The following is a 27,004-nucleotide window of genomic DNA, read 5'->3' as shown; positions in this document are numbered from 1 at the left end:
TTACATATAATACATACAGAGAATTTACTAATTATTCAACATGATTATCTTTCACTTATCATATTATAAGTAAGAAAAAAGATACAGAGGGATTAAAAAACTTGCTTACTATCCCAATTACTAAAGTTGTAGCACTAGGGCTTATCTAGGTCTGATTTACTCTGAAATCTAAGTTCTTGACTACTACATAAATCCTCAACAGCCCATTTATTTTTCAAAGAAAAATATTTTAGTTCAGAGAATATGGACTTTGTCATTATGGGGCCACATTTAAACACCAGAATGTTAATCAAATTCACTAGAACAGTTTCATCTAAATAATTTTGGTTTTTACATATTGCTAAGTCTAATACAAGCAATATCTAACCCCAGCTGCTATCTTTTAGCTAAATGGGTTACTTCTTTTTCCAGAGGCAATGCTGTAAGCCATATTCATCAACCAATTCTTACAGTGGTGACTTCACTACTACTCCCAGTGGGAAAACTTGACTGTGATAGAGACTACTTCTGATTCCCAACATTGTTCTCAATCATGTTACTGACCCAAACAGTGCTCATAAGGTGCAATCCTGCAGATCCAAGTTTCCCAATATATTCACCCCTTAACTTGCTCAAACTCTTGAATCTCTTAAATTATGTCATTTTTCTGCCTAATCACACCATCCCAGTTAGCTTACAAGAGGGAAGGAAAAGTCTTTTCATTCTTAAGAAATGTTTAAACTATTATACATTAAATTATATTTGACTCTCAGTCATCACAGCACTGCTAACACTTAGAACACACTTTTCTGCTATACAACGTAAACTAATCTTTGCATACCCACAACCTTGCACACTCAAGTTGGTTCTTGAGTGAGTGTAAGTTGTGGTTATTTGCTCACTGTCATGCTGTGCCATCATATTCCAAAGAGCACACTTCCTATGAAATTAAAGTATGTTATAATATAGGGCCACATTTAAATAACAGAATGTTTAATCAAATTCACTAAAACAATTTCATTTAAATCAATTATTTAATTCTTTTAAGAAATAAATACACTAGTGTGGAAAGGAATCCATAATTCAGTACCTTCCTTGAAACTAATCCAGTGAAAGAGGCCTAAAAGATAGGTAGTAGGTGAGAAAGAAGGATCATAAATAAATGTTAATTGGTTTTGATGAATGCCCCTTTGACCATCATGGAAAGAAAACTAGAGGATGGCAGATGCAGTAACAGAATAGAACGTATATATAAAATACAGATCTGAACAGAGAATACATTTAACTAAATGTATTTTTGAGTTCTAACATGCAGACATTAAACACAACCCTGACTTTTACTAATATGTGAAGTTACCATATCAGGAATATGAAAACAGCTTATATATCTTATTTGAAAACTTCAAAAGTTTAATACTCAAGTATTAAATGCTCCATTAGACACTCACATAATTCTATAAATAAACGTACACTATTCTTTCATGGATAATGTCACAATTAACACATTATACATTTGATGGCACTGGTATTTAAAACTAAGACATTGTACTTCTTCCTGTAGTTTTTGGCCTTTAGCACTCTGCCCTTATCACTTTGAAAGGACAGAAAGCCAAATGCAAGTAGAAAAAAGTTCACTGAAAACAGACCATGTTCACACCAATCTTATACACCGTGGTAAAACGAGAAACTAAGACTCCTGCTGAAAGAGTGTTAAGTGCAGAAAAATGCACACAGTGTAGAATTGACACTAGAAAATTTAAGAAGGTAACAGGAATGACAAACAATACAAATTACACATGAATGATAAATGTCTTTTACCTGGATCAGGAGGGGCCTGTTGCTGCCAGTGTGGATATGCATTTCCCCACCCCTGGGGAGCATAAGGAGCTGGAGGACCACTGAAAAGATAGAAATCAATATAAAAATACAATTTACCAAAAGCTAGAATCTTTGGGGGGAAACCCCAGAACCAAACTCAATACTTACTGAGGAGCAGGGCCGGGTGGTCCTGGATTATAAGGTGCAGGGTTGTATGGTCCCATTGGAGTTCCAGGCCCTGGAGGCCCAGGAGGCCCATGGGGACCTGGGACACCATGGGGCCCATGGGGTACAGGCGGCCCTAAAGGATTTACTGGGCCCTATAAAAAAGCAGAAAGATGCAAAAAATCAGAAAAATGGTAATGGCTGAACAATTCAAAGGCCAAATTAACCTTCAATTCCTACTCTTTTATATAGCCACAAGCAACATATTTTAGATTTTCCTTCATTTTCTCATTCATGTTGCTTAAATTCTTTACCATACTGAGACATGTAAATTCATTAAAATCAACAGCATCAGCAAATTGAAACATATTCTTTACCTTCCATTCTATTTCTTTCAGACTACTCCCTTTTCTGTTATTTCTCTTTCCTTTTTTAATTCTTACTTTTACTACTCCTTTATCATTTTAATCATGGATGCCTATGAAATATGTTGTCTCTAGCTTTTCTTTTTCTGCATCCATTCTACATTTATTTTCCTAACAATCAGACAACCACCTTGACAATATATTCCCCAAATTGCTTAGGGCTTATATTGTGAATTGTCTACTGGGTACTTTACCAATAAAGTAACAATTCTCACTCAAAACACTATCCTCTGCACAACCTTTGTGTCACTGAACTGCACTTACATGAACAATTTAAATTCATTTCCTCTTGCTCTGTATCATTTTCCAAATACCATATCTTCATATTCATATCACACCACATAATTAATAAAGCTTAGTTGATTTTCCTTTTCATAATCACTTGTAAAGACCACTAAGACTAGATTTAACTGTCCTACTAAACACAGCTTTCGTGCAGTTAATACAGATCATGATGTTTTGGAGCGAACTGCTTAAACCACATTTGGTTGTCTATTTTCGCACTACAAAATAATGAAGCTCAAACTTCATGACTTCTAAAATCCTTTTTATTACTTTATCCCTTTAAATCTCTAACTTGTCATTATCACTCACTTCTACTATCCAAAAACAATCCTTTCCAAAAAGTAAAAAAGGATTATCGAAAAAGTATTAATATTTTTATAGGGCTATGTGCCAGACACTCTTTTAAGTGACACACACTTTATTTAATCCCTACAACCCCGTAAAGGAGCTACTATTATCCTCATTTACAGAAGAAACGGGAGGCAAACGAGTATAAACAGCTTACTCCAAGGTCACGAAGTCAGTAAATGACTCAGAGTATTCTGAGCCCTAACACGACTCCAAGAGTCCATGCTCATAACCGCCATACTAAACTGCTTCTCTATAACCTATCTTTTTGCCCATCAATCCAGAAGAAACCTTGATCCATGCATACTAAGCATTGTAAAACTCAAAACCAAGATGTGTTCATTTTTCTAGCGTCAATCTCCACCATTACCGAGTCCAATTTATTTTCTTCATGTTTTTGAACACTTACTGTCCATCCCATAGAACTTACAGTGTTTGTATGTATTTTTATAATACATTCTTTTTGTTTTTAAGTGATCTCTACACCCAATGTAGTGCTTGAACTTACAACCTGAGATCAATAGTTGCATGCTCTACTGACTGAATCAGCCAGGAACCCCTCTGAGACATTCTTTAAGCATCTTTTGTACATCTATATTCGTCTTTCTCCATAACAGAAACAGTGTCAAACTTCTTTTGTATCCCATCCACAGCATGGCAAACATTAAGGAGAATTTTCCTAAGAAATTCTAATGGTTATTAGTAACTTAAGATGCTCCCTTACGCCCTATAGTAAAAGAATGTAGTAAAGCACTAGTTCCTCATTTATAAGAAAGCACAATCAAGACTCACTATACATTTTTTGTACTACCATCAGGAAACTTTTCTAAAGGAAAAATTTCCAAATTTGGCCATGTATCAGAATCACCTGGAACATCCTTCTAAAATTAGATGCTGGGCCCTGTTCCAGACATTCTGAATCAGAGCTGTGTGGTATGTGTAGAGGTGGAAAGCATTCAAGTAGTACACATTTAAAACTCCCTAAGTGATTGTCAGTCTAAGAGGTGGATTTGTAAATTTCTACTCTAAAGTGGGGGATGCATACAATTCATATTTACCTCACCAGGGTTGAGTAAAGTAAGCCCTTATTAAATACTAAATTCCCATTAACTATGTCCTTCAAGTATATTCTATAACCCTCCACCAACCCTAACATCGTATCTGCAAGTAACACTACCCGTTTCTTATTTATCCACACCCAAATATAAGGTTCTGAACACTTATAAATGTGTATTTAATTGGGTTATTTTTCACTGCTGGAGAATCTTTTCTATGTTATATGTACCCATTATATGATGAAACCTATAATCTTAGACTAGAAATTGGCATTTTTCTGTATAGCCATTACAGGAACATGTGAATTAATGTCTTATTTAACTAACAGGGCCTTTGTATAAATTGAGGCTGGTTATCTATTTATGTATTTGGTTTTTTAAAACTGTTGTGTGTGTGTTTTAAAGATTTTATTTATTCATGAGAGAGAGCACAAGCGGGGTCAGGGATAGGGAGAAGCAGGCTCCCTGCTGAGCAGGAAGCCCCACATGGGGTTCAATCCCAGGACCCCAGGATCACAACCTGAGCCAAAGGCAGATGCCCAACCAACTGAACCACCCAGTGGCCCCTATCTATTTTTTAAGTAAGCTCTATGCCCAATGTGGGGCTTGAACTCACTGCCTGGAGATCAAGATTCACATGCTCTACTGACTGCGCCAGCCATGCACCCCTAGAAATTGAAGTTTAAAGCATACTCACACCAATCTTTTCTTCTATAAGTTGCCGCGCATAGTCTATTTGCTGTGGAGTGCCACGAATTGTAAATAATTTCATATTAGGATCTGCATTAGGTGGAGGATTTCTCTGAAGTTCTATTCTTGCACCAGACTGCTGGCTTATGCTTTTTATGGTTTCACCTCCTAAAATCAAAACACATTAATTTCTCTAAAGATTCAAAGGATACAAAAGGAACTATCCAAAAGAAAATGGTCACAACTAAAAGGGCCATTAAAAAAAAGTTTTGAGCAGTATCCCATCTGCCAATATTCTTTTGGGATTTCCCATTTATTCTACACTTTAAATCAAGTTATATAAAGCATTCATGCTTCTCCTAAAACACATTTAAGTTTTAAGACATAAATTAGTATGCCTACACCCAACCTTAAAATGAATTATAACAAAAAAACGCTAACTTATCAAAATATTTGGCTCAAATAAATTGCTTTTACAAGTAACATAAACTAACACACTTACAAAACAATTCTAAATTTTAAGAAGATATGAGTCAGGAAAAATTTCTTACAACATTAATTAAAACTGTTGGTCCCCTCTCTAGAAGCCAACATGATTCAAATCCCATTTTTATTTTATATATAAGGCCCTTCATTTATGTTTTTGTTACAAATCAACGTAAGATACAGCAAAGGAAAAATCACTGCTATTGGTTTACAACAGAAATAGCATACAGAAAAATCAGGCCATGTGCTGAATTTTTACCCACACATCAAAACATTAAAGAGTTTAAAATACATTGCCTTTTCCTATTATTAATCCAGTTTTCCCAGTTGGTACAATGAAATTAAATTCCTGTAGTCCACCAGGTGGTCCCATGTTCCAGTTGCCTTGACCTCTACCTCTTCCTCGACCACCAGGTCCAGGTCCACCAGGATTACCAGCCTAAAAAAGAGAAAAACAAGAAGGAAAGAAAGTCAGCATAGAAGCATACTCTTCTTTCCATGATAAAGTCATTACATGTCTATCTTCCTCAATCTTCATTTTCCTATACCAGAAATTCAAGAGGCTGGGAGATGATGTGGCCCAAATAGTCAACAAGTAATACCCACCATTTATTCTTTTTATACTGGGATGAATAAGACAATTCACGTAGCTACCTTCCCACTCCCAAGATGTCTACCTCAAAGCAACTTAAACTTTCCAGTTATTAACAAAGTATCATCAGATTCTAATATAGAACTAAAGGGGGAGGGGGGACCCTTTCAGACTTGAAGGAAAACATTTTTTAAATGAAAACAAAACAATGAAAATATTAACATCTGTCAAACCTGAACACTTCGAAGAAGGTCTGTAATAATTTCTGCAGCATGTTGACATCGGTCTGGAGGTCCTGTTATTTGTGCTATTCTATCAGGTGTTGTTCCATCATCTTCAAGAAACAAATTGGATTGAGTTAGCAACAAATGTGTGTCAAAAAAGTAAGTGCTACTAACACATAGATAATGAAATATATGTACTCACCTGGCTTAAACTGAATTCGAACACCAGCATCATTTTGTATTTTTTTTATCATCTCTCCATTTCTTCCTATTACAATGCCAACAGCAAATCTTGGAATGGGGACCTTATACAAAGAAGACTAGGTATTAAGGAAAGTAATTTCCTGAAAATTAATCCACCTCAAATCATAAAAGTAAATACAGCATTATGGTTGCATCAAATAGGGTAACAAGATATACATTCTGTACTCTAAGGCATAAGTTATGGGGGGGAGGGGGGACGGTTGGCAGGCGGGAGGGAATCCACATGTATTTATGAATTAGTATACAACCATTTCTGAATGGGTATTTTTACTTACATCTATCCCTTCATTTCCTCCTATTCTTGACCCATACTCATTTCGAACTTCTCTGAAACCACCTTGATCACGAATTAACTCTAACACCATTTCCTTGGCTTGCTGAAGTACAAACAAAAAACAAAACAACACCCAACTTACAAAGCATGTCTCAAAACACTAATTATTCATATGTGTTCTGCCCATTCCGCCCCCAAATCCTTCTATGTAAGATATAAACTTAAGTTTACCTGAACTTTGTATGGGTCTCCTGTAATCCTAAGAGGTTTGTCAGCACCAGTGTTCTGAGGTCCATCTTGAATCATAACCATTTTAACTCCAGCCCGCTCCTATTAATCAAAGAAATCATATGTATTAACAAAAGGGGAGTGGAAGGAAACTGGCTTCAAAACAGATGAAAAGTAATTTTAGGAAGTAATACCTGAAGTTGTTTAATAGTTTCTCCCCCCTTTCCAATAACTAATCCTGCCTTGCTAGCTGGAATCATGATTTCTTGAACTGCATTTCCTGGTCCATCACCATGGTGGAAGCCGGGGGCTGGTCTTCCTTTTTCAACAATCTGGTCCAATAACCGTTTTGCTGATCTGTTAACAAATTAGGAGTCAAACAATAAGTTATAGCATACTCAAAAGCTTATCCAAATAGAGAAATACAAAATAATTTAAGCAGGTACTTCTCCCATCCCAATTCAGGTTTAGGTGGCTTAAAGCTAATTTAAGAATTTTAATTAAGAGAAAATGCCATCAGAAACAAAGAATGAAACTATGCAATAAATTTTCTAGGTATGTAATTTGCAGTATTTTTGAGGATAATCCTAAATTTCCAAGAAGTAGCATTCTACTTTTTTCCCCCACTCTACTTGTAAAGTTATCTCAGAATTAAGCTATTTTGCCAATTAACTAAATGATGTATTTCCAATTTTAAGACGTCATTTTGGTCACTCACACATTAAAATTTATTTATCCATTCAAAAATACTTAAGAAATGTTAACTATATACCAGGTACTATTCTAGGTAATAGAGTTACAACACTGAATGAAACACACAGGGTTCCTGCTGGTATAGCTCACCTTTATTAAGTAACTAAAAACAACATGTTTGGTTAAGTGCTATAAACAAAATCAAAACAGGATAAGGGAGACAGAATGTGTGTGCATAAAGGTATGCTATTTTATGCAAAGCAGACATAAAAGACTTTACTGATAAGGAGACATTCGAACTAAAATATAAAGGAAAAGGGGGAGTAACTATGAAAATATCAGAGGGAAAATATTCCAAAGAGTTAAGAGAAACTGCAAAGGACTCAGATGAGCAGCATACTTGGTGTGCTGAAAGAATAGAAGCTAAATGGGGCTTGAACACAGTTGGAAGAAGAGTGGTAAAAAACGAAGTGAGAAAGGTGGCAGATAAATCAGGCCATGATAAAGACACTGACTTTTACTCTAAGTGGTGAAGCATTGGAGGATTTGAGCAAAGTAATGATATGAACTGATTCACATTTTAAAAAGATCATATGGCTATACTATTGTTAAGAATAGATTATTGCTGAACAAGGCTAAAAAGAATGGAAACATGTTGAAATATAAAAAAATGGTCACAGACAAGGTGATAGTATAGAAGGTGGCAAGAGGCTGGATTCCAAATAAATTATGAAGAAAAATGACCAAAGAGTTGCTTATGGATAAATGAAGGACAAGAAAAGATAAAAGTACTTTTAAAAACAGATTTATTTATTTATTTTAGATTGAGAGCCCATGTACAGGGATGGGGGTGGGGGAAGTGGCAGAGGAAGACGGAGAGTCTCAAGCAGACTCTGTGCTAAGCGCAGAGCCCGACCTCACCACCCTGAGATCAAGACCTGAGCTGAAACCAAGAGTCGGGTGCTTAAACAATGGTGCAATCAGGTGCCCCCCTCAAAAGATAAAAGTATTAAAACAGTGTTGCCATACACTGAGATGAGAAGACAAAGCATGCTGGGAACGGGGTGGAAAACAATTATTAACAATCTAAAGTTTCAAATGTCTAGTAGACATAAGTGGAAATACTAAGTGAGCAGCTTGATAGGAGTCTAGAATTTAGAAAAAGAGAGCAAGGCTGAAAATAAAAATTTAGGAGTACATAAAATTTATGACACGTAAAGCTATATATTAAAGTTTATAGGGGCGCCTGGGTGGCTCAGTCGTTAAACATCTGCCTTTGGCTCAGGTCATGATCCCAGGGTCTGGGGATCGAGCCCTGCATCGGGCTCCCTGCTCAACAGGAAGCCTGCTTCTCCCTCTCCCATTCCCCCTGCCTGTGTTCCCTCTCTCGCTGTTGCTCTGTCAAATAAATAAAATCTAAAAAAAAAAAAAAAAAAGTTTATAAAAGAGTAAATAAAGTCATCTAAAGAGTACATGTAGACAGACTGTAAGAAGACTGAATTTTGTGGCACTTTCATACTGAAAGGCCTGGAAGATAAAGCTGGGCAACCAAGAATGCCTGAGAAAGAGCAGCTAGGGAGGGGATATCTCTAGGAAAGTAGTTCACTGTGTCAAACAATGTTGATAGGTGGAATGATGCAGAGGCCATTTGTGATCTTGAAAAGAGCAATTTTAATGGAACCATGGGAATAAAAGTCTGATTCATACAAGTTCAAGACAAAATGAAAACAGATGCAAATGATATGGCAAAGTGAACTACCCCTTTTAAGGAGTTCTATTGTGTAAGGAGGCAGAGAAATAGAAATGTAAGGTTCAAGGACAGGTTTTGTTAAGATGGAGGGATTTTCAAGCATCTTTATATCTTATTAGAAATTACCTAGAAAATGGGAAAATTAAGAGTGCAGGAGAAAATCAGTTCTATTTAGGGGAAATGTCCTTTTTCAGCAGGAAAGAGGGGCTGGCGTCAGGCATATGATTTCATACTTACTGGACAGATTCAGGTGTTCCAGTTAGCATACAAGACCTTTCTGGAAGGCCACCACTGTCTACAATTAAAAAACACCAAAAATATTTTAGGCCAAGAAAAGATTACAACATCCTTTTTAGTAGTTACTTAAAAAAATATCCTAGTTCTCCAGTCATTCTGAAAATAGCAAGAGAATAACGTTACCAGGAGCTATCTGTATTTTGCATCCAGATTCTTGTTGTATGCGTGAGATCTGTTCACCACCTCTGCCAATTACTAGTAAAGAAAAAAGAAAAAAATTATTTGGTAAAGACTGTAAAGTATGTTTTGATTGTTTTCAAAGCTTTAAAAATTAGGCTACTTACTAAATCCAACCATTCCATCTGGAACTTTGTATTCTTCTGTCATTACAGACCTGCTAACAAAAGACAAAAACTAACGTTTTCCTTCAAAGAAAGAGAATTTGTTTACAAAAAAGGTTAATCTAATAAAAATGGACATCTAATGGCTTAAACTAGGTTTTCAGGCACATATTCATAGTCAAAATACAGCTTGAGTAATTCAAGTCAGAATCTTAAGGTGACACACATCAAGTGAGGAGGGTATGGTAGATGAACAGTCTGAAGGCATGAACTGCAAAGGAGTTGGGGTGGAGTTCAGGGAATGTTTTTTTAACAATTATTTTCATTCACTTTACTTCTAATATGTGGCTAATTCTTCCCATCCTTCCAAATTACAAATGCATCTCACTCAAAAGGAAAAATGATCATTCTTTATCAACTTAAGTGGAGAGATGAATATACAAAAAAAATATACAGACACATATTCACTATACACTAAGTTGGTTGTGTTTTTACAGACCGTTCAACTCAAACTTGCAAAGTACTCTTTGAAAGGCATTTCACTATACCTTTGCTGCTGATGCATCGGTGGTAACTGTGTTCCAAAAGCTACCAAAAAATCAAATAAAATGAAAACTTTAAATTTAAGTTCACACATATTTAACAATATAATCATATCAAGCAATACTAAAATTTTTCCCATACACATAGAAAACACCACCTTTAAGAGTAAAATTTTATGTAAAATACTTTAAATAAACATTGACAGTGGGCAAGAAAAGTCAGTGAAATAGCAGATATCTTTAACAATGACACAGAAACTGTTCCTTCTCAAGGGGCACAAGCTTAGGTTAAAAAATGGAGTTATAAAATATACTGAATATGAAAATAATTTAGCAATCAAATCTTATTACCATATACCTGGCCATAATTGAAGTGGGAGATTATGAAGACAGGAAGTAATATTTACAAAGACATTCATTCTAAAATATTCATGGCCATCAACTAACTCCAAAGACACCCAACAAAATCCAGGCACAAAACCCTGATATTAAAATCCAGTTACTTTAGCTTTTAACCCAATTTAAAATACTTACAGTCATTCTGAGGAGCAACTTTCTTAGCATCTGGTTGATCTGCAAAATTAAGAGCCTTTTAACTTTTTGCCAATAAATACAAATATAAGACTTAGCTAACCAGTGCCCAAGCAAGAATAAATATCAATGTAAACACTTATTGAAATAGCTGAGGGTAATTGTTGATCATTTGAACCAAAAGTGCCAAAACTTATCCCAAACTCTTAGTAATCAAAAGAAACATTACATTTCTTTCATTCTTTTCATGTTTAAAAGATGCACAGACATTTAAAAAAAATTCTTTTTGATTGTATCAAATCACTGACCTTAATGTATGTTAAGCACTTTAGAATGATACAAGACAAAGTTTTTAGGTCCATTACTAGCAAAATATCACATGCTAAAGGCTAATGATGCTTCCCACTGTAGGAACTGAAGACTGGAAGAAAAACAGAACCTATCAAAATGTGAAAATTTGACATATCAAAGTTGAGTGTATCTGACAGTGACCACAAAGCTATGCAAAATAAATAAATAAAAAAATCACATTACAAGGCAATCTCAATCTAAACTATTCTATTGTTCCTAACCAAACATTTCACAGCATACGCTTCAGCAGAAAAACTCAAAGCAACTACATGACTACCTTCATCTACATCCTTTACACAGATGAATACAATGCATACCTTAGAATAGACAACCTACATCTGAAAGTACTACATTTTCCTCCCCCCTTCAAACTTAAATGATTAAACATCAGAATGTTGTGCAGCAAAAATTCAGACACATAATCCAAGAATTATTTGTGTCCATTTAAGAATCCACTGGTTTATTTCACGTTTACATACTAAACACAGGTAATAAATAAAAATTCCTGCCTTTAAAAGGAGAGGGCATTCCCTCCCAGTGTGTTGTACTGCTCGGACTTGTCCAAGAGCCATCTACACATAAAATAAAAAGAATACATTACATACAACATCTGAAGCATCATTAGCTCATTTTTTTGTATATTAAAACCTCACTATAAATGTGAAAGACACTTAAATAAAAGGAAACCAAGTACACCTGGTCAAAAGCTACAAATACATTCTATAGGCTCATTCAGAATCCTCCTTAAAAAAAAAAAAAAAAGTAAATAAAAGGGCAAAAAGAAAATGTATCAAAATTCATACATCTAAAACAAAAAAAAAAACTTGCAGACTTCTAAGTTCAGAAGCTTCAACAATTACGTTTTTTAAAAAAATACAAAGCACTGTAAATCTGTTTTAAGCCACATTTTGAGTTAAACCTGAAACACAAAACAAGGTACTAAAACAAAAAAAGTAACATAAAAAAAGGTATAACCTGCAACACACTACAGTAGCAAGCTATAGCAACATCAACCTTTAAAGTGAAATCTGAAATAGCAAAACAATGAAAACATAGCATATAAAGATTAATTCACGTATGATGAGAAAAACCAGTGAAATGTCTTCTAAACATTTTATATTTTTGTTCTTTTCAGTATATTAACAAGATGTCTGTGCAAACTGTCAATCTGGCACATTCCTCAAAGAGAGAAAATGTTGTTTTCTACGAAGACAAAACTGGCTGATTGACTCAAAATTTTACCTACCTTGTCTAAGGTCTTTTTCCCCCCCTTTCCTCCTGAGGCCAATATAAACCTTACAATTTTAAGAACCTTATTATAAAAGTAATGTTCCAATAAAAGAACATTTGAAAAATATTGAAAATCACCTTCAACTAACCTGTATGTAAAACAATTAAAATACTTATGACTATAACTTACCTCCATCTTCCAAAGGTCTTTTTTGTCCCCCATAACCATAGTCATTTGAATTCAGTGATGTACCAGCATCACCTCCAATTTTTGCTGCAATCTTAAAAAACAAAAGCACACCATCATTAAGGATAACATATCTACTATACACTATTCAGTGCTATATTCCCTCATACATACATATGCTAAGTATCTAATACAAAAAAATTAATTTCAAAGAATAACAAAAATTACAGATCAATGTATTACTACCAATAATAACTTCAAAGTTAAAAACATAATCATCATCTGGAATTAAGCTTCTGATAAATCTCTGTAAGAACAAAGAAGTAATCAGGAATCTTCAGAATTGACTGACCAACAAATAAATAGCTTTGGGGAAAATGTGGTCCTAATTCTATCTTCTCCATGGCTCTTTCCCATGACTCTTCAAAAAATGTGTTGTAGGCACAGAGAATGTGAACACCTTATGGGATTCTAAGACTGTGTTGTCTAATAAGATAGATGCTAGCCACACATGGTTATCTGGCTAGTCCGAATTAAGTGTTAAATACACAAATGGATACTGAAAACTTGAATGAAACAAAGAGTGGAAAGCATCTCAGTTTTTTTTTTTATATTGCACACATGTCAAAATGGTAATGTTTTGGGTATGCTGCATTAAATAAAATATATGACTTGCATCATATTTCTATCAGACAATCCTGTTCTATGGAAACATGGGGGTGGGGGAAGCCTGGGAGGCTGTACCTCTAAGAAAAGTCTCAGCTACAGATTCTTAAAGACTTTTTTAGAGTGGGGCAAATAATTGCTTGCACTTAACTAAACATCATATAAAAAAACAGCAGCCTCAAGTCACAAGGCAGGACACAACCAGTGGGTATTTACTCCAACTTTATATGGAAAAAGATACGGAACTAATATTGCTGAGTGCCAGCAATAGGCCAAACTCCATACTATATGTTTTATACTCATTTTGTCACTCAATCATCAAACAATCCTAAGAGGTGAGAATACTTAGTGAAATAGTGATCCATTTTACAGCAGAAAAAATCTCAAGAGGGAACTTAACCAGGTTACATGGTAAGTCAATGGTGGAGATGTCCCAATTTCTACATAGCTCCATGCTAATTACTCTAAGGGGGTAATCACCAAAGGTGAGTGATACGCTCATTGGAGGTTCGTTAGATTATTCTGTTAATTTTGAGTATGTTTGAAATTTTCCATGTTAAAAAATTACACAGAAAATTCGAACTTCTGTTGCCTAGAATTCCCCCAAAGGGATCCTGATGTGGAACTAAACCAACTGCTTCATGCTTCATTATAATTAGAAAACTGGAAAGGATAAGTATATTCAACGACTTGAGTCTTAAAATCCATATATATCACTTAAAATTAAATATATGTATCAGTTCCCAACTGTACCTCCTGGGGTTTCCAGATTTCCCTTTTCCTCACAAAGCGTATCAGGATTAAATATTAAAATGCTTGATTTAAAAAAGGCTTTGGGGGGCACCTGGCTGTCTCAGTCAGAAGAGCATGCAACTCTTGACCTCAGGGTCCACATCGGGTGTAGAGATTACTTAAAAAAAAAGAAAGAAAAAAAAGGCTCAATCTAACCTTCCTTAATCATCCTTTCACTTTCTCAAAAGCCTGTTCCATGTCTTTGAGCAGCTAATTAAAATCTTATTTCTTTTCTGAAAGGTTTCTTCATCATACCTGAAAACAACCGCTTTTCCACCCCTTAAGTTTTAAAGGCTTAACATCTGAACTGTTCCTCAGAACTTAAATACACTGCCCGGCATTGATTTTAGAGAAGAAAGCATTTCAGGCCAGACAGGATAGTAACTACTGATGATCTTAACCTGTGAATACCTTCTGCAGTTAGCTTTTATAAATGCATGAGTTTGCACAACACCACTCCCTGAACTCCAAGGAAACTCTGCATATAGAAAGGATACTTATTTATACCTCCCTATTATCCATTATTCATTGAATAGTTCTAAAACTATCCAAATGAAAATGAAAGCTTGATACTTTGTTCATTCAAAAGAATCAGTAACACCATTTTAAAAATTCAGAAAGAGTACAAAGACATTAGAGAAGAGCTCTTAGTAAAAATACTAACAACCATTTTTTTAACACTGTGCCCTCCTACAACAGAGGAATTTTTTATCATAATCAAGCTTTGCTATCCTGTCACAAAATGTAGAAACAAACAAAAGCAAAAACAAAAAAACAACACCCAAAAACCCTACTCAAGTGTTCGTTTTCAGCAGAAATTATTGGTAACTGAAAAGTCAACAATTCTATTTTATAAAATTTTCATTGCATTCAAACATAATGCAGCGTGAATCACTTTTATAATCCAGGAAGAGATTTCAAGAATAACTGAGTAAAGACTAATAGCTGTTTAGAAGCTAAAGAATCAGGGCTGATACTCTTGCTTCATTTGTGTTCTACCAATCATGGAGTCACAGCCTGATTCACTTCTATCTTCATAATGTCAAGGAGAAAAAAGAGAGATACATTTTGCTTTTCCAGTATTTCAGAGACAAAACTGGTTTAGTGTGATCACCAAAGTCCTAACCAAAGAATCCCAACCCCACCCTTTGGAGTTACAGCTTGAAATACACAAATATGAATCTCTCAAGTGGTTCCTAAACTAGAGAAGCAATCTGGTGCCCCTGTGCTGAATTTAGCTCAGAGGGTATTTAAAAAATCTGGAAATTTCACATTAAAAAATAAGCCATTGGAATTCTCTGGAAAAATGAGCAACTTGGTCTAAATTACCAGATGGCAGAATGAGCTAGGTAGTAATCATTTGTCCTGCATTAACAAAGAACCGTCCAGTTAAAAAAGCCAATAGCATCCCCGTTAGTACACAGCTCTCTGAGGGCAAGAGGCTGTTATACCTCCTCCTTCTAAGAACACAGCATAATACGCTGGACAAAGAAAAGAAACTTAAGGTTAGATGGGGATTTTGGAAATATAATCCAGCATGCTTTTACTATAGATAAGGAAAAAGTAGTTCAGACATTAACCTAACTTGTTTCTTCAGTCCAAGTACTCCTCCCTGTATTCCATTTATATATACCAGACAAGCAGCTACAACTGACATATGGAGGCATCTTCAAATGTAATCAGAAAGGGAAATTCAACTCAAAAGCTAAATTTAGGAATCTCAGGCTTAAGATCAATTCTGTAAAGAAACAATCAAATTATTACAGCAAGACATCTATAAAAATCATATCATTACAACAAGAGCATTGAGGCAGCTGACCTATTGGCATAAAAAGTGAGTACAAGAAATCCAGTTTGAGGACAATTTCTGTATTTAAAAATTAAGCCATCTAACATAATCAGGAAATTACAGCTTAGCCAAATAATGAAGTCCAATTTTTAATTAAAGCATGGCAACACGAAGTCTTTCAGAAGTTGTATCCATCTGTACTCACCTCAATTTCCACCCTCTTTTCCCCAACCACCATTATCCTCCAGTGACTTCATTCCTGGGTTCCTGTCATTCCAAAAACCCTCATACCTTTGCACATGCTGCTTCTTTTCTCCACTGATCAAACTTTCACTCATTCTTTAATGCCTTGCTTAAAATATCAGTCCTTTGGCAGTTAGGCACCCCACTCTTTGGTGTTGTGTACAGTGCCTGACTCACAGCAGGAACTCTATAAATGTTTACAGAACAAGTGGATAAATTAACGGTGCCCATTTTTGTCTACTCCTCTCTGAAAGTATTAATCAGATACTACTATTCATTTGCATTTGGTTCCTTGATTGTATCATCACTTCCTAGAAGGCAGAAATACAATTCACACAGTAAAAAAAAAAAAATCTCTAATATCTAAGTACAATGTGCAGCACAAATTAATTTCAATACACTGGTCGAATAAAATAATTCAGGTGAGTCTTTCAACCAATCTAATAATAACCCACTAAGTTTATGTCATTATATATGTTTCAGTCGCTATTCCAAAAATGTTCAGAAGTAAGAAAATTCAGGTGAAAAAGTTGCACAATTAGTATTAATGGTGACTTTTTTGTTGACTTTCTGATCATACACAAGTATAGTTAAGTTTAATTATAATGTGTTCACATTATAAAAATAAGAGCGATTTGTTACATTATTATAGAGTTTACGCAGTTTGACTCAAATGATGCTTTAATGGAACTGGAGGGTGAAAAAGGTTAACAACGTTAACTCCTAAGGCAAACAAAACATACCACAAAATTAGTTTCTGATTCCCGTTCGATTAACGCTGTAATCTAAAAATGTCTAGCACCTAATATGAAAAATGTCATAACGAGAATAAAATTATTTTGCTTACATACAACTCCATATCAACACCATACCTTTTAAGTTATAGTTATGTTAAGGGACTATCTAATAAAGTTCAAATTAAGAAGCCTTCAAATTTCCTGGAGTAATTTTTTTTTTTTTTTAAACAGCTTTCATTTGGGAAAGAACTGCCTTCAGGGCAAATGTACGCACCTACGTAATACAAAGAGGTCTGGTCAGTTTACGACTCTGAACAGAGAGGCAGATTCAAACTGAAACTTCGGGTATAATGGGCCTGAAGCCATTTTGAGAAATAAGGGGAAAGGACTGGTAGAACACACTGACACGTAAATCCTGCTCTGAGGAAGGAGTCTAACACGGGATACTAGTGCTCTCTTAAGTCTCTTCCTCGTAGATATGAAAGAGAATGATACCGAAAGATTAATTTCGACAGAGCTCGAATGAGCTGGAAGCTGTAAAGACTGCTTTACTGACATATCTCCCTCCCTTACTATGGCTCCTGAGGACAGACCCTAGTCCTCTCCCAAACTCATTACCAGAACCTTCCGCACTATTGTGTAAAAACTAAGCGCGCTTTATCCCATGGAGGAGAATGTTCACTCTGAAAAAAAGAAAATGCCAAGCTAACTCCTCAAAGAAGCGCGACTGCCGCAGAAGCTAAAGACCTAAAGCCATCTATGCGTAACACGCGTTGGGGTTCTAAGTGGCTTAGACACCAAGATATACAAAACCGAGCTCCAGCCTCCAAACTGTATTACCAACGTGGGGAACCGTAAGTCTCCTCACATTTCAGAGCCCGGAAGGGCACTTCTTTCCTCTTCCTCATGCGCAAAAAAGTAGCGGCCTACACAGCCAGCGGCCAATTACCATGAGCGTTCGGATCCCGCCGCGCGGTCCAGACTTACCTGCCGTGCTCTCTGCAGCGCATCTTTGAAAGCATCGTTAACTCCTCCACCACCACCGCCGCCGCCTCCACCACCAGCTGAGCCAGAAGAAGGTGGAGGCACCGTTGAGTAGTCTGCCATGTCTACGCTATAGTGGCCGCTGCCGCTTCTTCGCAGAGACCTTCCCTCAGCCAACTGTTAAGAAAGAAAGAAAATGGCGGCCGTCGAGCCTGTATCACATTCTTGTGCGACCATCGTGCCGTAAAGGGGCGGAGATTGAAAGGAGAAAATCTCGCGATGTTTTGAAGCAACGAACTGGTGTGGGGGTGGGGCTGAAAAACAAGGAGAAGCAGAAGGATGTCGCGAGACTTATGTTTAAGATATCGCGAGAGTGGGATTTATTTTGGCGCCTCCTCTACGCGCATTCTCTTGTTGAAGCTGTGTTGCTTGTACTTCCGGGGTGGTGGGTGAGACTGGCGCGGTGACCCCGGTTGGCTTGCGTTTTTTAAGACCTGAAGAAAGAGTAGTTGTTTTTTATTGGTTGCAGACTCGGGGAGGGACTGTGGGTGAATTTTGCGCCAAGGGTCATTCTGTGTATCCATGGGAAAGGGAGTCACGTCGACAGGCGAAAGGGCGACGCTACAGTATCTCGAGAGCGCCGCAACCAGGAGTGTCCCTGGTAGAAGCGCGCACGGGACACCAAGCGGAGATGTTTCCGAAAACGTCCGCCCGGCCTGGCGGGATCTCGTCCTGATTTTCAGGGTAGTAAAGTGTCCCTGTATTTTACTTATAGATTGGCAGATCTGTTTTATCACAAGTGGGGATGAATTCAGGTTAGAGGCCTCTTAGTTCTCGAGCTGATTTCGATATTTTTGTGTAATGTCGATGAGGCTGTGAAATCACGACTGCCCTTTGCCTCTTAAAAACGTGATTGTTCGTAAAATTCCGTTGTAACTACACTTAATAACCTAATACTGTATTTGTCCAGGGCCAGTTTTATTGAGGTCATCTTATAATTAACAACAACATCCATCTCTTGACCAAAATTGACTTTGTGGCTTTCTAAAAGTAGTTTACCCCAGCCCCTGCCTATGAGAACCCAAATGTAATGTTCTGAATTGTCATCCCGGGACTGGATAACTTTTTAAGTGTGTGTATTTTCTGTTATCTTAAGTGAACTTTACCAGTTTTGGCATTTTATGTTTTGTGAATTAGGGCTAAAAAAGTACTTTTCCCATTGCTAGTTTTAAGAGTAATTGGAAGAAATGTGTGTTGCGGTCTTCCTGGTAATTAATGTGTCCGCTTGTTCAGGGCCCTAAGTAAGTCAGATAACTAGACAGATACATGCATATAGCTACAAGTGGGCGGTCATTTTCCTCCAACGAAGCTTTTCCTACCGTCTTAACCATTAATAGCTCTGATTATCTTCTTCAATGTTCATACCTATCCCTTTAGATTTGGAGGGGTGAGGATTTGTATTTGGAAAAGCGGCAAATGTATTGGACTACAGATTTAAGTATAACTGGAAAAAAACTAAAAGCATTGTTGGGGGTATTGCTAAACAAAATTTTTTCAGTTACGTTCTGAGAAAGTTTGTCTAACATGACATTTATTAATCAATTGATTTTTTCGTATTTTATTAATTGGACATATACCAGTCCTTCTGATCAACGTAATGTTAACCACAGAGTGATATAATATACCTTCAAACAAACTTTATTTCTATTTTTGTTGTGTTTAAATATTCAAAGTAAGGCCTTGATCTGTAGTTTATTTGTAGACTGTTCTGGGACCAGGGTGGGAACCAGTTGGAATCAGTTTAGATCAGGATTTCTTAACTCCAGCACTGTTGACACTGTTTGAAATACCACTGTGTACTATAATATGTTTAGCAGCATCCTTAGCCTCTACCCATACATAGATGCTAGTAACATAACATCCCCCCCCCCCACACACACACACTCAATTGTGACAGCCAAAAATATCTCCAGACATTGCCGATGTCCCCTGGTAGGCAAAATCCCACATTGAGAACTACTGGTCAGCCTTCATTCCTGCCCCTTCCTCTCCATTGGGAAGACCTCTCTACCATACTTTCGTGGTATATTCCAAATTCTATTAATTTTCACTTCTACTCCCAAGTTACCATCACCTCAGTCCTGGACTGTAATAGTATTCTACTTGGTTTTTCTGCTTCCACCTTTAAATCTCCACAATTTGCTTTTTAAAATTATGAAATTATAAAAATATGTAATATACATGTAAGTTCTCAAAAGTAACAAGGATCCATTACCAGTACTTTTGAAGTTCAAGCCTCTACCTGATTATATTACAGTTGTTTCTTCATATAGCAGCTTGAATGATTCCTTTAAAACAAATCAGATCATCTAATCTTTGTCTTCCTATTATACTTTTTTTAAGATTTATTTCAGAGAGCATGTGTGGTGGGGGTGGGCAGAAGGGCAGAAGGAGAGGAAGAAGGAGAGAAGAAGACTCCCCACTGAGTGGGGAACCCGACACTGGGCTCCATTTCACAACCCTGAGATCATGACCTGAGCTGAAACAAAGTTGGACACTTAACTGACTGAGCCACCCAGGCGCCCCAAGTATTGCACTTTAAATCCTCTCTCCTGGAGTGGTGTAAGGGCTCCATATGATCAGGCTACTGTCTCTAAACACTCCTCCCTTTCATTCTTCTTCACTCACCTTGCTGTCCAAGATACTTGCTGCCTTTGGGATTTTATATTTGTTTTTTCTTCTGCCTGGCCTGGATGCTTTTATAGACTTTCACATGGATGATATGTCCTCATCATTTGAGGCTCAGTTCAGATGTCACCTCCTTAGGCCATCTCTGACCTCTAGTTGTGCCATTCTGCAATCACTATCCCATTATCATTTTATAGCATTTATCTGAAGTTATGTTCTATGTGTTTACTTGTTTATTGTTTCTTTTCCTTTAGAATTTAAACTGGAGAATAAGGACTGTCTATCTACCATTGACCAGTCCCTAATGCCTAGTCAGCGTCTTAGATATTTGTTCAAAGAATGCATATTGAAAAAAATCTGCCTCTACATTTTAGTTGGTTTTGTGACCTTGGGCAAGTAACTTAGTCTCTGTGTCTCAGATTTCTCATCTACATTGATGATCATAACTTCCTTTACTGTCCTCAAATGAGATATTTGTGAGCTCTTCAGAAACCAGAAAGTGCTGTGCAAATGGAAACTAGTAATAAACATGTAATTCAGCTTCTGGCATTTTATAATCAAGAAAGGATAATCCATGTACATTTTTTGGATTGCAGTTATGTTCAAATCTTAGTTTTGGTAAACCCCAGGATCCTGCTAGAACAACTGAATTGTGGGAAAACTAATCAGTGACTTTTGATTAGGCTATGTGAGTTCTCAGTCCACTCAATCTTCTCAAAGCCATTAGTACTTTTCTGTTACTGTTGTAATTGATGAGATCAGGCTTTTTTTTTTTAAGATTTTTATTTTTTTATTTGACAGAGAGGGAGAGCACAAGCAGGGGGAGCGGCAGGCAGAGGGAGAAACAGGCTTCCGCTGAGCAGAGAGGCCGACTCAGGACTCTATCCCAGGAGCCTAGGATCATGACCCGAGCCAAAGGCAGACGCTCAAAGGACTGAGCCACCCAGGCACCCAACATCAGGCTTTTCTTGACTAAATTTATTCCCTTTTGCAATGTAAATTTCTTAAAAGTGGGTGTATCATAGCTAATAATCTAAAATTGGCTTATTATGCTTTGAGAGTTGGCTAAATATTTGCCTGGATTATATTTTAAAGATTTTTTTTTTTTATTTGACAGAGAGAGACACAGCGAGAGAGGGAACGCAAGCAAGGGGAGTGGGAGAGGGAGAAGCAGGCTTCCCTCTGAGCAGGGAGCCCGATGTGGGGCTCGATCCCAGGATCCTGGGATCATGACCTGAGCTGAAGGCAGACGCTTAACGACTGAGCCACCCAGGCGCCCCTGGATTATATTTTATAGTCAGACTCTTACCACAGAAATTGGTATTTCATATTTTATCCTTAGGATGAAGCAAAAGTTGGTGTTTTTGAACTTCCAGAAGTATAGTAGGGAGCATTTAGATTTACCAAATAACAGAGTGAAAAGATTAGCAAATGTAATAAAAGTTGGACTATTAAATGCACTGGCAAGTTTCTTCTTTTACCTTCTGACTTACTGGTTACCAAGTGACTGATTTTTTTCTTAGCACAATTTTCACTTTGGATTTATTAAATCTGTGAAATAGTAACAGATTCTTATTTTTAGCTATTGGAGAAAAATAGTCCATTATGGATTTTACCCCCCTCCCCCTAATCCATTATGGCTTTTTTAACAGGCTTTTTTTTTTTTTTAAGATTATTTATTTATTTATTTGAGAGCGAGAGACACAGCGAGAGAGGGAACACAAGCAGTGGGAGAGGGAGAAGCAGGCTCCCTGCAGAGCAGGGAGCCCGATGCCAGGCTCCATCCCAGGACCCTGGGATCATGACCTGAGCCGAAGGCAGACACTTAACAACTGAGCCACCCAGGTGCCCCCCAACCCCTTTTTTTTTAAGATTTATTTTAGAGAGGGAGAGAGAGTCCCAAGCAGACTCTGTGCTGAGCTCAGAGCCTGACAAGGGCCTCCATCTTATGACCCTGAGGTCATGACCTGAGCTGAAACCAAGAGTAGGATGCATAACTGACTGTGCCACCCAGGCTCCCCTTAACAGGCATTTTAGAGTGACAAAATAGGACAGGCTTCCTGCCTCAACTTTCTACCGATCACCTACCTCCTAACAACTCTTGGTCAGAAGGATCTGATAACTTCATGCTATATACTGCGTGTCATTTAAACCAGGCCAGTATTTCCTCAGTACACAGTCACAACAGATTCAGGTTAGATGTGAGAAGAAAAGTGGCCACTTCAAATTAAATAGTCCAGGATGTCATTAGGGTGTTTGATCATTAGGTTGGTTATTGGTTTAATGACTTTTATATCCCTTTTGACTGAGTTTTTAGAATTCTATTTCAGACTAAGGTGTGAATGAGAGCAGTATATATTAGCATTTTATTTTTTTTTAAAGATTTTATTTTTGTGAGAAAAATAAATCTATTTATTTTAAGAGAGAGAGCATGCAAGTGCATGAGTTGGGGGGGGGGGGTGCAGAGGGAGAAGCCAACTCCCCACTGAGCAGGGAGCCTGATGTGCAACTCAATCCCAGGACTCTGAGATCATGACCTGAGCCAAAGGCAGACGACTGAGCCACCCAGGCACCCGTATATTTTAGAGAACAAAGTTGTTAACACAAATTAACTGGAGAACAACAGTTTGACCAGTGTCTGAAACTGGAGGCAGCCCCAGATAGTGGAAAGGACTCTGGACTAGGCCCAAGAGGATCTGTGTTCAAGTACGACCCATGTGCCCTTTGGTAAGTCACACAACTTCCTTTTACCGGCATACCAAAAAGAGAGGGCAATTTAATCTGTTTCTGAAAAGTAGCCAACAGTAAAGAATAATAAAAAGTCTTATGTTTTTACACTGTGACTTCTGTCTGTTATCCCTTTCAGAAATTAAAATACTATCCTCTCACCCTCAGTTATTAGAAATTTCTTATCTAATTTGGTTGCCAAATTTGATAGTGTGTCCTGATTGAAGGGCTGTAAGAAGACTGAAGAATACTAGGATATTGCTTATGATCATTGATTTGCCCTAAATCCAGACTTTTATTATCCTCATCATTCTCACTTATCCATAACTGCAGAGCTCCCTTTTTGTCGGGTACACTTCCCACCTCTTCCATTTTACTGTTGCCTGGTAATTTCCATTTTTCCAAAAAGCCTGTAGAGAACTCTAAAATTTAGGGATTCTTATTTGTTGTCATGTACTACATCATGGCAATAATAGCATAGTATCACTTATTTATTTGGAATTCCCACTAAATTGTAAGGTCGGTGACAATAAAGGCCATGTCTTTTTCTGTGTCTTTACTGCATAGCACACTCAGCAATAGCTTATAGTGGCTAGTGCTATATACTGGGCCTTATTCTAAGTGCTTTATCTGTATTTAATTCATTTATTCTTACAATAGCTCTATGGGGTGCTTATTAAAATCTCCATTTTGCTGGGGTACAGGTAAGTTAACTAACTTGCCCAAGGTCACATGTTAGTGTTAGTGATCTGAACCCAGGCAACCTGTGTTGAAAGAATGGAAGAATCTATAAAAAGTCAAGTAATGAAATGGATCTCTGTAATTTCTGTGGTGTGGTTCACAACTTAGTATTTCTTACTTAGATTTTAAAAATACTTGCATTTGTTTTTATCAAGGTATATGCCAAAGTTCTTCATGAGAAAGCAGGTCTTAATGTAATAAAAATATTACATACAAAATTAAAGAACCCATATGTTGTATAATAGGATAGAAGCTTGTTTTTCTGTGTTAATTGCATTGGTTGGATTAGTAATATGCTTTACTAAAATATACATAGTGCTCTGCTGTGTGAATGTGTGAGAGCGTATGTGTATACATACGTATTTGGTATGATTAGTGTTATTTTTCAAATACATTATTTAGGGGGTTTATGTGTTTGTAATCCACATCACTAGATTGTAAGCTCTTCAAGAAAAGAATAGGATTGCTTAATTTTAATTTTTCCTCTGTATTACCACACAGCATCTATGATAGTGTTTGTACTGTTGGCGTATTGGATTCCTCTACAAAATAGCCCACCTCCCAAAAAAAGCATACCAAGAGTTTTAAAATCAGACTCCTAGGAAAATTAAAATTCTTTATAGTTTAATCTTTTAGAACAATTAATGCTTGAGACAAAGGTTCTTTATGAAAATAAGAAAAATTTTCTTTGCCCTTCAGCGAAGGCAGAGGGTATATATGGGGGAAGAGAAAGGGACTTGCTAAGGTACTGTTTCCCAACTTTACAGGGTTCTTCAAATTTAATGAGAGAAGGACCATCCTTACTGTATCATACACAGGGCCTCTTTGAATATATAAATAGTGTTTGGCTAGTTGCACACATCTTTTGGCAGCCTGTGTGTAAGCAGGATCTGTCCTTTGACCAGGATCAGGGGAGATACAGCACAGCATCATAAAATATATAGGAAATTGAATATCAATATTTAGTGAAAAAAATTCAGAGCTGCCTGCCCTTACTGATAGACCATAATGCTCCCTTACTGTAGGGATAATGCTGGGTTGAAAATTTGGTACTCCTGACAGCATCTGTCTCAAAAAACTGGCTTTACCACCCAGTTCCTGAGTAATTTTAAATCTATAGCATACATCCTAATAACTTAGAATAAAGCTGGTATATAATGCTGCCGAGCAGGGAGCCCGATGCGGGACTCAATCCTGGGACTCCAGGATCATGATCTGATCCGAAGGCAGTTGCTTAACCAGCTGAGCCACCCAGGCGCCCTAAAATCATCTTTTTTCATGAACCTTAACCTGACTAACCAATTCCATTGATCTTTTACTTAATTCAGTGCATTGGTTACAGGGAGCTGCTATATACGAGACACGATTATTGCTAATTGAAAATGTTAAAGCTGAGCCCTAGCCCCCACTCCCAGAGACTGATTTCACTGGTCTATATCTGTATGTGTAACAACTTCCTAAGTTGATCCTTAAAGTGCAGCCCACACTTGAGAGCCACTGAAGTATAACTGCTCCATCAGACTTTTGCTAATTTTTGATGCCTTATAGTTTGTTCTCTAGTTGTTATGGGCATATAGTCTAGAGAACTCAAGGTCTAGAAGCATTTTCTTCTTTTTTTAAAAGATTTTTATTTATTTGAGAGAGAGAGCACGTGAGAGGGGGGAGGGTCAGAGGGAGAAGCAGACTCCCTGCCGAGCAGGGAGCCCAATGCCGGACTCGATCCAGGGACTCCAGGATCATGACCTGAGCCGAAGGCAGTCGCTTAACCAACTGAGCCACATAGGCACCCTAGAAGCATTTTCTGTTTTTGAACCCTATCAGTTTTTTGTTGATCTAAGCTAGGGCAGTGTTTCTTAAACAAGAGTGTGTTTGAGAAAAACCCTGCATTATCTGGGTGTTTTTTAAAAATGTGGATATTTGGGCCTAATGAAACTTGTTTTAGGAAATCCACATTTCTTATTTAAAAAAAAAAAAAGCATCATAGTTGATTCTTAGGCTTATCCGTTTGAAAACTGCCCTCTTCTGCAAAAAGTTTAATAAATACAGAATTTAGCTTAATTAAATTTTGTTTCTCCAGCTAGACTAGTACATGTTCTGAACACAGAGATCTTGTTCTCTCCCCTTTTCTCTCTGTATAAAAGAGGGCTGGTTGAGGACTGGATCTTACTCTTTGGTTTGCCCAGTATGGCTTGGGGCTTTTATGTTGGTAAAATCTTAATATCAAATTGAATTGTTTGTTATCATAGTTACCACTTCCCTGCAAAGCTATAGTTCAAATTGTTGAATATGTGGTTATGAATATTGGGGGCTTTTGAGGCTATATAGCATGGAAAAGAAGCTTCACTCAATTTTTCTTAGGATAGCAGACTTGGAAAGACCTTGAAGATCATCTAATCTGTTTCTGTCATATTATGGTGGAGGAAATTGTGACCTGGATTGCTTGAGAGCCATGCACAAAGTGACAAGATTAATTGCAGAGTCAACACTAGATTCCTAATCCAGTGCTCTTAATTTCATCAAAGAACTCTGAAGCAGCAGTGATTGGGTTAAATTTCAGTTGGAGGTTTTCTGCTTCTTAGATTCTTCTTAGGAAAGAAGAATCTTTGGGCGCCTGGGTGGCTCAGTTGGTTAAGCGACTGCCTTCGGCTCAGGTCATGATCCCAGGGTCCTGGGATCGAGTCCCACATCGGGCTCCCGGCTCAGCGGGGAGCCTGCTTCTCCCTCTGACCCTCTCCTCTCTCATGCTGTTTCTCTCTCGCTCGCTCTCCAATAAATAAATAAATAAAATCTTTAAAAAAAAAAAAAAAAAAGGAAAGAAGAATCTTTGCAGAACCAAAAACATCTTGATTTTTGTAATCAGGACATCTACCTTTACTCACAACATTTATGTTTTGAAATAGATTATTGAAAGAGGATCTTTGCCAATGAAATCCTTAACTGAA

At 37.1% G+C, this 27,004-nt stretch overlaps 2 protein-coding genes across 22 annotated transcripts in view; one reads left to right on the top strand and one right to left on the bottom strand.

Moving 5' to 3' along the window:
• The window catches only part of FUBP1 (far upstream element binding protein 1), a 34,663-nt gene extending 14,362 nt beyond the window's left edge, over positions 1-20,301 (bottom strand). For 8 of the 19 annotated variants that reach the window (XM_032425321.1, XM_032425340.1, XM_032425330.1 and 5 more), the window contains exons 1-17: positions 17,910-18,144; positions 12,699-12,789; positions 11,788-11,850; positions 10,931-10,969; positions 10,403-10,442; positions 9,858-9,910; positions 9,697-9,768; positions 9,514-9,571; positions 7,028-7,190; positions 6,837-6,935; positions 6,607-6,708; positions 6,270-6,372; positions 6,077-6,177; positions 5,549-5,690; positions 4,773-4,933; positions 1,966-2,117; positions 1,798-1,877 (exon numbers count right to left, since the gene is read on the bottom strand). In XM_032425321.1, the coding sequence (XP_032281212.1) occupies positions 1,798-1,877; positions 1,966-2,117; positions 4,773-4,933; positions 5,549-5,690; positions 6,077-6,177; positions 6,270-6,372; positions 6,607-6,708; positions 6,837-6,935; positions 7,028-7,190; positions 9,514-9,571; positions 9,697-9,768; positions 9,858-9,910; positions 10,403-10,442; positions 10,931-10,969; positions 11,788-11,850; positions 12,699-12,789; positions 17,910-18,029 (1,639 nt within the window). In that variant the 5' untranslated portion in view covers positions 18,030-18,144. Of the gene's footprint in view, positions 1-1,797; positions 1,878-1,965; positions 2,118-4,772; positions 4,934-5,548; positions 5,691-6,076; positions 6,178-6,269; positions 6,373-6,606; positions 6,709-6,836; positions 6,936-7,027; positions 7,191-9,513; positions 9,572-9,696; positions 9,769-9,857; positions 9,911-10,402; positions 10,443-10,930; positions 10,970-11,787; positions 11,851-12,698; positions 12,790-17,909 lie in introns of all 19 variants that reach the window. The other 11 variants (XM_032425412.1, XM_032425460.1, XM_032425389.1 and 8 more) reach the window with 5 other exon arrangements.
• Positions 18,241-27,004, top strand: part of DNAJB4 (DnaJ heat shock protein family (Hsp40) member B4) — a 46,600-nt gene continuing 37,836 nt past the window's right edge. The window contains exon 1 of one of the 3 annotated variants that reach the window (XM_032425504.1): positions 18,241-18,650. The gene's annotated coding sequence lies outside the window, so the exon portion shown is untranslated. Of the gene's footprint in view, positions 18,651-23,127; positions 23,322-27,004 lie in introns of those variants that run through there. The other 2 variants (XM_032425491.1, XM_032425497.1) reach the window with 2 other exon arrangements.

Source organism: Phoca vitulina, unplaced genomic scaffold (assembly GCF_004348235.1).
Source record: "Phoca vitulina isolate PV1807 unplaced genomic scaffold, GSC_HSeal_1.0 scaffold2, whole genome shotgun sequence".
NCBI lineage: Eukaryota > Metazoa > Chordata > Mammalia > Carnivora > Phocidae > Phoca > Phoca vitulina.
Note: the sequence above shows the minus strand (reverse complement) of the source record. Positions and strands in the feature narration are given on the sequence as shown.